The 12,349-nt window shown below is 35.4% G+C and overlaps 1 protein-coding gene across 4 annotated transcripts in view; it reads left to right on the forward strand.

The window, feature by feature from the left end:
- The first annotated feature begins 336 nt into the window (after positions 1-336).
- Positions 337-12,349, forward strand: part of LOC149785000 (uncharacterized) — a 51,026-nt gene continuing 39,013 nt past the window's right edge. Inside the window, exons 1-2 of one of the 4 annotated variants that reach the window (XM_089978700.1) lie at positions 337-462; positions 6,835-7,234. In XM_089978700.1, coding sequence (XP_089834826.1) covers positions 6,872-7,234 — 363 coding nt within the window. In that variant the 5' untranslated portion in view covers positions 337-462; positions 6,835-6,871. Of the gene's footprint in view, positions 463-1,396; positions 1,525-3,480; positions 3,726-5,260; positions 5,396-6,834; positions 7,235-12,349 lie in introns of those variants that run through there. The other 3 variants (XM_089978698.1, XM_089978699.1, XM_089978702.1) reach the window with 3 other exon arrangements.

Below are 12,349 nucleotides of genomic sequence, written 5' to 3' on the forward strand. Positions count from 1 at the left end.
AAGATGTGCGAAGGACACGGTGGTATTATAAGTCCACACAGAGAGAAAAAGTAGTTTAATACATCCGAAGAATTCCCTGTGGAATGCAAAATATGTATAAAAAATATATGCATTTCAGCAGGGACGCCCGCAAATTATTTTCGTTGGGCGGGGGGGGGGGGGGAGAGGAGGAGGCGGCAATTACGTAGTGATCAGTTATTAAGTGTTATGGATGTAGACCAAACCAAGTTTAGAGGTAAACTCTGGGGTGGGGTGGGGGCCAGTGCCTTGCCCCTGTTTGCGGGCGCCGATGCATTTAAGTGTGCGTATCAATCATCTTTAAAATGGAAGTGCGTAGTTCCTGAATTATCCATGTTTCCAAATTGCGCGCAGTAGTATGGTCAATCATATACCATGACGGCCAATTCTGCGCGTCGGATAATTCTGCGCAGCGATAATTCATTTCTGTAAACATTGGATCAGGTGGGTTTTTTGTGGTCAAAAATCCATTTGGTATCAGAAAGAAGGATCGTACTTTAATTAGGAAAAGTGATATTCATAAAGTGCACAACAATATCCCACATTTCGACTCGAAATATACATGATAATGTGATTTCTAAATATCAGCATGAAGACGCACTCAATGACCTTCTTGAACCTGTAACGCAGAACATCCTATTTACTATTTATCTGTTAGAATCATACAAATAAATACATTATATAATAGATGGAAATGTATACCTTAAAAAATTCTGCATCTTAATCAAAGTTTCCAATTTTGCAAGAAGTTGTCCCACACATACAAAAACGTCTGCTACCCAACATGTCAGCTTGTCGCTAGAACGAGATTCTCTTGAAATTTCCAGGCGTATAGTCTGCTTCAAATTTTTTTAGTACTTTGTAAACACGTTACATCCTATTCATTGTTGTTTTCCTTCCACATGATAGCTTTTTTTATTTTTATAAACTGTTGAACTTTACTAAATAATTGTACAAAATCGGTTTAGTTTGCTTAATATCTCTTGCACTTTACTGGCACTGTTACGTTGAATTTTGTAAAACTAGCTATAAACCTGACATAAATACTCGACTCAGCTGCTGACAGAAACACTCCAAAGTAATATATTTAATTTATATACGCCGATGGATAAACATTACAACTTTACAAAGCAGTGAACAGAATTGGCCGATATATCGCGAGTTATGAAAACACGGAGGTGGTATCCCGTGTGTCCAAAATTAATATTATTTTTAAACAGAATATTCTGGTGACAATTGCTTCTTTTCAAACGGTAAGCATTGCAGTATTTTATTTTCGTCAATCGGTAGAATTCGGTATGCGTTTTGCTTCATTATTGGAGAAGGAAAGCTTAAGTGCGCATAAATATCCGACAGCATTGTACCTTACATGCTGTTAAGAACACCCATTTGATTTTTGTCACAATAATCCACAAAATATTGTACATGATGCGTGACAGTGACTGGGTGTCATCGTATTTCACCTGGGTGTGATTAGTCTGGGAAGCCTGCTTCTAAGCATTTCAGGTAAGAAATTGGAAGTTTTGTTTCGTGATTTGTGCAAAATGGATGTGAAATAGGTGGGGCTAAGTGATCCACCTAGATATTTTAAAGACGACGAAGAATGGAATCTCAGTCCCAACCACCCTCAATCACAGCTCACCTTAGATCTGTCACTGGTGTATACAGTGTTTCCGATTACAAACTGAGGAACTAACTACTCGGCCAATAACCTTTTGTCTGTGCGGTTGGAATTCAATACGTATTTTGTGATTGTCTGTTTAAAGCAGTTTCTCATAAGTTTTAAATGAAGAAGTCAATAGTGGACACAAAGGATTTAACGTTAGTAATAGTTACTGTCACGAAAGCATTACAGTGTGGATAAAATGTGGTAATGCGGACAAAATTTACCTATATGTTCGTAAAGTTTCGAGTTTTAAGTGCATTAAAGAATTATAACGTTATGTAGGAAATAACAGTAAAGCTATTAAAAAAATAACTTTTAGTTTTATGCTTGTATATGAACTTTATACTCTGATTATCAAAATTTACAAGCGATGAAATCGTAATTGGGGTTGGGGGTTGAGGTTGATGTATAGCTAAAGTTGCGTGATAGCTAATTTTTATTAGTGGGTTTTGAATGCTCTGTCTGTGTGTGCATGCATGTTTATGAATATGTAAACAGATGACATGATTTTCGAGTTACATGTATATTGTTAGCCTCACAAACATTGTTTAAAAAATGAGTATCGAGTTTATATTAGAATTGACTGTGAACGCGTTTTAACTAAATTGTAAACTTACAAACTTACTAATTAAATAATCTGAGTAACAAACTAAATCAACGATGACACTCACTGTGCATAATAAAACTTAAGTCAAATTTTATAACCTCTTTCAATTCATAATTGATTATTACTTTATTATTTATTTTTTTAGCCTGTATTTTCCGTTAATCCTGAAATTTAAATCACCGTATCATAACATGATTTAAGATGGGCCATACAAGTCAGAAGAAATGTCAAAAGTCTATTGCTGGAAACGTGTACAAAGACGTATTTGAAGAGAGTTAGTTAGACATTTGCTGGCTTGCAACCGTGGTTAGCCTGAGGCGTTGTACAGGTGCATGGTTATTTTTTAATGTAAAATGATTTCTAATTTCACACCAATACCCTCTTAAAAACTGGCCGATTTGTTATGTAAGACATTTACTTCATAGTCTGCTAAATTACTTGAATTGGTAACAAAATTACCTTATTTTATGCATTTTTTTTTAATATTTCCCAGTATGCCATAATAATGCAATAAGTATTATCCAAGTAAAGTTAGGTTGCACTAAAATTTACATTTTCAGCAACACTACGTATAACTTTGACTGAATTTTCAGTTCCTTAACGCTGTCAGATGCTATTGTATAAAATGTCCCCTTGATTTAATTTTCAGTTCATTAACGCTGTTGAAACCTGTTGTACAAAATTCCCCTTTTACTTAATTTTCAGTTCCTTTATGCCCTCGAATGCTGTTGTATAAAATGCCCCTTTGACTTTATTTTCAGTTCATTTACGCAGTCGAACACTATCAAAAAAACATTTTACATAACAGTTATAAACTTTGAATCGATGAGATCATGTCCCTCTCTTCACTTTCTCCTGTGAATGCATAATATAGGACCAACTGTTTAATTGGGTAGGGGTCGGGATGTCCTTTTTATCCTTGCTCTGATTCGTAACACACAAAAATGAATAATCCCAGTTTCCCTACCCCCTTCGATAAGTAAATGCTCGGCTCCTTAGAAAAAAAAAAAGGGGGGGGGGGGCAGGGATTGGCGATTAGGGAGATTGTGCAATATAGTCTGTTAAACAAACTATGTGATCTGAAAAGAAAATAATAATTTTGCTGAGATATAGTAATACCTCTTCTTTGACAGCCATTTTAAGACTGGCATGGATTGTATAGTGTTGGCAGAGATACATCAGACGCTTGATTGATTTGACTAGAAGGGACTGGGCATTGGGATCGACTCGAAAACTGACTTGTATTAATTGCATAATCTTAGCATCTAACACTTGGGGTGATATGCGAGCTAACTATCGTTTTAAAAGATACTGTACTCTCCATCTATCGATATACTGAAACATCTTCACTAGCCAAGTGCAGTCGACCCACTTTGTTCTTTGTGGATATCGGTGTGGAACGACGTGGATGGATGATACCCTTGCCTGACGAAGGTGAGGCATAAGGCAGATATATGAAGAAGTGACAAACATGTACCGTCTATACTAGCTTATAGGAGGAGTCCAACTGCAAACTGCACAGACCCATATCTGCCGGTGCATTGTGCATTTTGTTAGGAGTAATCAGTAGAATAGGATAGACCCTGATATGCAGGTGCATTATGCTTCGGCAGATCAGGATCTTTGTTGTTGGAAACTAGAATCAACTTATAAGCGTGTGTGATGGTACTTTTCATGCTTTGATGTTTATTATCCTTCTTTGAATTTAGTTGTAGCTCCTTTTCTTAGACACAGTTGCATGTGTGGTCATGAAATCTGATGTGTTTATTCATCTTTAATCACTTACATGCGCACCCTTAAAAAAGTAGGTCTCTGCCTCTATTTTCTTTCTCGTGGGTCTTAACAAGTAAATGGTGTTTGTATTGACCTACATTTCTCGCAAAACTGTGCCATCACTTCATGTTAGTACAATGCTTCAAAAGCAGAGACCAAAGCTCACACTGGTTAGGTATGTATCCGTTTGAAGTTGTCAGATACAAAGAAAATTGTGAAATTCGTAATATATAAATATTAAATTTGAAAAATAAAAAATAAAATGTATGCCTAGCGTATGAGAAGTTCATTTATTTAACTGTGGGGTGTGCCATTGCTTATAATGTATTTTCCATTTTGGTACCATTTAAGTTTGCATACCAGATATATATTCTTATAAGCAAACCACAAACGTTTTCATTTTAACTTCATGACATTTTTTAATCCTTAAAAAACTTGTTGAACATGTGTTTGATGCCATCCCCCACATATAATCAGTGACTGTAAAGTAAATTAATAATAAATTTGAATAGAGAACATTTTAAAATGCTAAAACACCCTTCCATTTGATCTTTAATCTCACAATAAGTTAGTATGTGGTCGAATATTGTTTTTCGCTTGTTCAGTCAATGAAACTTGGATATTACTTTCTGACATTATCCAAACTTTACACTTTCATATGTAAGTATATGTGCATTCCCACCCCATAGATATATAGGCAGACACTAGATAGATATGGTACCATTGGTACACTAAGTAAGACACATTTAATAGTAAACATTGTCCTCTAAACAAAACATATGAGCACGGAAAATTATTTTCTTTGCACAGAGTCATAGCTGCATGTATTGTAGATAAACATAACACCCTTTGTCTTCCAAAGCAATTCAGAAATTAAAAAACAACATTCTAATCATAGAAGCCATAAAATAAACATTGGTAAAATTTCATCATCCCAACCGTCATTCTTCCATTCCACCACTCCACCCTCTTGTCTGGCACCGAATGGATGGGTTAAAATTAATACTGTCTAGATTTAAAATATCTCAAGATTATGGTCTGCATTGTAAATAACGGCAACTTAACAAAGCACAAAAACCCCACAAGAGCGTGAGTACTATACAAAGTCTACATTGTGTTCAGTGCAGCACAATTAATTACAAATAAATGTTGATTTTGCTTTATCTATCGCTTCCACTATTTTATCTTTGTTGTAGCCTCGCATTGTCAAATGCTGGATCAGTCCTCCGAACCACTTATTGAAGGTTGCCTCATCTGATCCATTTCTCCTGATTCTAAATACTTGACTGAAAGGGATGTTATGGATGCCATGCCTTGGGTGGAAGCTAGTTGTAAGAAGCTATTGGTGTTTGTCAGTTGGTTTGGAATAAATGTTTGCATGGAGTTTGTTATTGACAATTTTAGTTTTTGTATCCAAAACTATATGGTCCGTGTTCAAAATTTCAGCAGTGAATTAGATGGAATGATGAAAAGTGTTGATCTGCACGATGAATACGTTTGGTTTTTCCATCCGATCATTCCATTTCTTTTCCACATCATCAGTGAAACGTACCCACTGGTTTAATTTATGGCTTATAGAGTCAAGAAGATGACTTTCTTATCGGCCCATTAAAAAAAATGATAGTTGCATATGAGGAAGCCATCTTAGTCCCCATGACTGTTCCGTTTATCTGGAGGTAATTCTTGCCTTGAAACTCAAAGTTGTTCAGTTTAAGAACTATCTTCAGGAGTTTGAGGATGAATTCTGTGGGTGGCGTCTTCACAGGTCTTGTTTCCCAGGCTTGTGTACATGCATATTTTCCTTATGATGCAGATTGTTGGTATAGAGAGATGTTACTTTTAGTGAAACATGAATTGTGTCAGTTGGTAACGGTTCACTGGCATTACCTTTCACAAGATAGTCCATCGTGTCCTGAAGGTATATATACATGTATGTCCCAGTAGATTAATATAACAAGTATTTTAAAATGCAAACACTGTACCACATTTGTTATGCATGAGCTGTCAGAGCCTTTAACAAAGTGGCCCAGAAAGTTCATATCTGAAATCTTAATCCTGTCACCAAACTGTACTCCAGGCCTGGAATCATACTGCAAATGCCAAATTACCAAAATGTACTCCAGGTCTGGGGTCATACTGCAAATGCCATGTCACCAAACTGTACTCCAGGCCTGGGGTCATACTGCAAATGCCATATCACCAAACTGTACTCCAGGCCTGGGGTCATACTGCAAATGCCATGTCACCAAACTGTACTCCAGGCCTGGGGTCATACTGCAAATGCCAAATTACCAAACTGTACTCCAGTCCTGGGGTCATACTGCAAATGCCATGTCACCAAACTGTACTCCAGGCCTGGAGTTGAACTGAAAATTGCCAAATACAGCCATTTGATTGGTCATTCAGATAAGAGATCCATGTAGCACAGTTTGTAGAGCGATGGAGTTGCAATCCATAGGTCATGAGTTCGATACCCTCTCTGGGTCAGTTGCCTCACTGTATACAAAATCCACAGCAATGATTCCTGTTTTTCACAAACATGTAACTGGAGGTAAAAAAGATTTTTCTTGATACATTGCAACAAGAACATTTTAGACTGTTTGTCTCTGTCCAGCCATCTATACAATATTCATAGTCAGAAAATAATGATGGTGTCTTGTTAATTGCAAGTGAATAGAGACTCCATTATATATGAGTTTTTAATAAAAAAAATACAATTTTATCTACTGGTATGATTTGGCATATAAAGCATTCCTATTTCTTTTTGCAGCTAAAGGGTGGAGCGGACGCTTGCAGAATTTTTGTATATGATGGAACTATCCAAAAGACAAGCTTTTCGTCTCCTGGGTTCAACATACCTACGAAAGTCCCCAAAATCTGCACAGGAAAAACAATGGTTTCAAATTCATCAAAGAACATGGGTTCAGAATAATCATCCGTTTTCATCGTCTGTCTTTCTACAACCACAAACAAGTGTAATTCAGCGCAAAAAGCCACGCAATATCTGCATTAGACGATCATCATTTCTAACCTCACGACCACTGGTGCTTTCCAATGAGAATGGTGTACCCATAATCCGTAGTCCCTACCTGGATATCAATGTACCCGATGTATCATTTTCTGAGTTTGTATTCTCCAAGCTAGACGAGCACAAGGGAGTCACATGTATGGTAAGGAACGGCAGTTGTTATGCACCACAAAGAATGTGTAAGGATCCGGATAAGTTCTGTGTTCATGTTAGTTTTCTGGCATTGCATCGGAGCATCTGTGTTCCATGAAAATATTTATAGCTTTAACATTATGTTATTCTTTATTCTATCTAGACACACACAATTAATGCAAGGTTAATGGTGTCATTGGAGAGCCAACTTTAAAGTATTATAAATATGCTTGCACTTATTCCATCTATCGGATCCCAAAGTTTTTCTTGTTATCAGGCATTTCGCATACCAGCATATATTGTACACAACCAAATGCAACAGAACACTCAACAGAACCTATACCATTATCGCATTTTGAGCGTACTATGCATTACTTTGAATCGAAACAAAATCTAAACGTACAAGTAAATAAATACAAATAAATAAATAAATAAATGAATAAATAAAAACAGAAATATTTCCAAAAGTGGTGATACTGGATAATAAGTCAAGTAGTATAATATAATGGCCTGCGTGATTTTCTTTGGACATTAGCATTGAGTGGAAGTCATCAGGCAACTTATGCAATTATTTGGCTATAAGTTGGGCTCATTCAGCTATACAAGAGTCTGACAAAGGTCTTATACATCGACTGTGGGGCTCAGAACAAGGCTTGCAAAAAGTCTGGCAAAGTCGCTGAGTGGTCAGTAGGTTAGTCATTAATTTGACAAAATACAAAATTGGACCACTGTATATACTGACTAAATGGGTAATCATTAATCGTACTTCAATTATTGTAAAATATCGAACTTCTTTATATCGATGTACTAATCAGCTTTAATCTCACAGAATGAAAGAAAATAAATATAAATTAATGCTTTTGCCTAAAAATATATAACAAAAATAAAATATACATATTTCTTTAAGGGATATAAGGAAATATTTCACTCGTGAAGTGGAAATATTTTGTATTGTCACTCGTGGTTTAGCCACTCGCAACAATGCAATGTAAAATTTTCCAATCATTATGTTAAAAGAAAACTAGATATACTCTATGTATTAGTGGGTTTTTAATGAAATACACATGAATGAAAGTTTTAATTTTAAATATTTTGTTTTTGCTTTGACAAAAGTAATATTCATGCTCAGCATTTAAAATCTTCTATATAAAAGAGAACTAATATATTTTCATTTCAAAACTGCCAGCAAGATTTGAGTATTTGTTTTTCCTGAGCCAGATGTTTGTTGAAATATGATTCAGCGTCGTATGTTTAGTATATTATTGAGAGTTTTTGGGACTAATGTATTTCTATGGATTTGACCTTATGAAAAATAAATAATTTTTGCGGGTCAACTGAGTCATGCCCTACCTTTAGATGTTAAAAAGATAGGAACTGTCGCTTTCGCATGAAAAGCATGTTGATTGTCAATAAATTTGTTACCCACCGAAATTCACTAGTCTTGTCATGATTGTATATAACTTGTAGTGCAATATCGGTGATCAGTCAACATATTTCATCTCATGAACGTCTTTGGTATTTCCATCACAGCCAAATAAATTATGTGAACACCATATACCATGACTTTAGATTTTAATCAAAACAGTTCTTCCATGAGTCTGCAGTTTGTTATTTGCAGTTTTACTGGCTTTAAGTCCAGTTAAGCTCATGATAATGGCCATTGTAGGCGTCCGGCATCATTTTGACGTTCATTCAATAACAGATAATGACACATTGCAAAGCTGTATCAAGCTCGGCATAAGAATATACTCTTAATTTTCTCACATGTGTTTGATAACCAACCTTCCATGATCCTTGGTTCATTTTCTCACATGGGTTTGATAACCAACCCTCCATGATCCTTGGTTCATTTTCTCACATGGGTTTGATAACCAACCCTCCATGATCCTTGGTTAATTTTCTCACATGGGTTTGATAACCAAACCTCCATGATCCTTGGTTCATTTTCTCACATGGGTTTGATAATCAACCCTTCATGGTCCTTGGTTCATTTTCTCACTTGGGTTTGATAACCAACCCTCCATGATCCTTGGTTCATTTTCTCACATGGGTTTGATAACCAACCATTCATAATCCTTGGTTCAGAGTCAGAGGTAATAATATTTTTTTTTTCTTCACAAATGCAAATACATCTTATGCAGACTTGGTATGTGAATACTGTAGCAAGATAACCAGGTTGGGGTAGCATTATAATGAAGAACACTAATGAGGGTAAAAAAAACCATGTTTATTTATGAATGATTCAGTGAAAAAGACTGTTTGATTTGTGAGCCAACAAAATCAAAATATTGGATATTAACAAAATATGCACACACTTTATAATGTATTGCGATTTAAACGAAATGTGAACTGATATGCAAGAAAAAACCTTAAATAGTAAAAAGATACAATGATTAATGATCAAAGTGATTCCACACAAACAATGAAAAACTGATTCACTTAAACATTGATAATTTCCACACAAATAGTAATAAATGATATAGTTTGCTCAAATATTTCACTCAACTAATGATATATGATGTGTTTCACTCACTTAATGAAATATTAGTTTTCACTCAGATAGTACAATATGATGAATTTTCACTCAGATAGTGAAATATGATGAGTTTTCACTCAAATAGTGAAATATGATGAGTTTTCACTCAAATAGTGAAATATGATGAGTTTTCACTCAAATAGTGAAATATGATGAGTTTTCACTCAAAAAGAGAAATATGATGAGTTTTCACTCAAACAGTGAAATATGATATGAAACATTGGGACATATATCTTGCGGAGTCGAACACAAATCCAAAAGGTCTTCTCAGCCCCAATGATCTGTTGAATGGTTGAGGAGCCACCATGAACGGTCTGCCCCTTCTGGTCTGCCTAAAGATCCGTAAAATCTCTTGTTCACTGCAGACCCATTGGTCCAGAAGCCTTGGTTCTTCACCACTTGTTGACCTTTATCTTCTTCCTGGCCAACATCACCCACCGACAGCATCACACTGGGTAAAACACAATCCAAATTAGCACCACAACTAAATAACACCTATAATACGGTGCATATACAGAGATACAGCATAACTATCACTCTGTCCCTCCTTCACTCCTTCAGCACTACACTCAGCATTCACAAATCACCGACCATCAATCAATCAATCACTAATCAGTCAGCTGAAAATATAATATCCGAATCCATGTACTTTAAATAACACTGTCATATATAACAGTATGTAATGACGTTATGTACTGTAAATTTGAGTTGATTATTTTATACAAATTACATGTATTTAATCCAAATAATAAAAAGACGATAGATATATACATTCTGTGACAAATACTGTTACGACTCTATGGTCATAAACAAAGTAACAGATAGAAGCTAAACCAACAAGTTTTGTAAAATTTAACAAATAATTTATTTATTAAAGTTATAGCAAGAAAACATAAAAGGAACCTACAGTAGTATTATGAATCAAATCTAAAATAATTCCAAACGTATTTACCACAAGTTCCCAGAATAGAATGTTTCGAATAAATTCTAGAACCTTGAATGTATTGGTCTGCTAACAGTCCTGATGTATAAAATGGCATTGCACAGAACTCTTTTGAATAAATTCAGAATAGTCCAAGAATAATATTTCAGTCTGATGAACACTTTGTAATTCCAACGAATAATCTAGATAAATGTCTCCTCTCAAATTATTTCTAAACACAACATTAAACACATCTGCAAACTGATTTTAACACAATAATATATGAAATAAGAAACCATAATAGGAATGAAATCAATTGCTCAATTCTCTCCTTATATACATCTCTAAGAGTCTGTTGTGACTATATGTCAAAATATACCCAACAGACAGACCTTTCTTATCAGTCCATTATTGCACAATACCTATTCAGTGCCCTACATCGCAGTACTCAACCACCTGACTTTAACTTGCCAACCGTAAATAACTCAGAACTCGAAAAGATGTTTATCAGTGGAAACCTGACAACACCTATGTATAGATCTTATGCAATTGACAGGCACTCTTAATATCTTAAATAGAATCTAGACACGTGTACAAAAATTATATATGTAATATCTTCTTCATTGAAAATCATTACAATTTACAGTCACTAACAAAAATTAAAGAATCCAGAACACTAGATATACTATCCAGCAGCCTGCTTATTTATTACAATACAACGAATAACCCCTACTATCCAAGACACACTCATAATATTCAGTAACCATTTTTTGGTTACAGTCTAAACACACCACATATACTATCTAGCAACGACTTTTTGATCACACTCAAAACAGACCCTTCAATTCAGCAACTGACTTTTGATTACTGTCCAGCAACTCTCCCTTACTATCCAGTACCCACTTTTTCATTACATTTCAAAAACACACTCAACTATCCAGCACCCGCTTTTGGTGACATGTACATTATATTTCTGGAGTAAATCCCATGTTTGGTGACATGGAATAGCACAACCATCTGTACTTGGGCCATTTTGAACTTCGCACTATGTATGGCTGTTACCAATTAATGGTATGTGTCTAAAGTGTATGCAGGTTTGTTCTGGAAAGATTTGAATGTAGCACAATTGCACATTTGAATGAACAGTTGACATCTTACCCACATACATGTATTGTCCATCAGTATCAACACAGATTTGTGTGTGTGTGTGTGTGTGTGTGTGTGTGATATATATCGGACTACAGCATAATATGTTCATAATATTTACCAATTTAACATCAAGCTTACATCAGGTAACTGTAAAGGACACTGCAGTTGTTGATTGTGCAGAATGTTCTAGAATGACACCAGATAATTTGGCAAAGTTTATTTATAATTGATGCACGCCAGATGTTATGAGGTGTTGAACTTCAATGCTTGTTAAGACTAGAAATTATACTCATTTTTATTCTCAAGATGCGAATATGTGTTTACTCAGCCTAGGGACAAGTATAACTTGACTCGGCCCAGCCAATTTTTACCTGGTCATGAAGAGGTGAGTGGTTTGCCTAAGCCATGAGTTCAATAACAGAAAAGTACCTGCAAATTAATAAGTTGTCCTCCATTTATGGAAATCTTATCCGAAGCAGTAATCCAGAGGCACACATTTGTCTGGGAAGAAAAGATGT

This window comes from Sinohyriopsis cumingii, chromosome 13 (assembly GCF_028554795.1).
Source record: "Sinohyriopsis cumingii isolate HCF-2022 chromosome 13, ASM2855479v2, whole genome shotgun sequence".
Lineage (NCBI taxonomy): Eukaryota > Metazoa > Mollusca > Bivalvia > Unionida > Unionidae > Sinohyriopsis > Sinohyriopsis cumingii.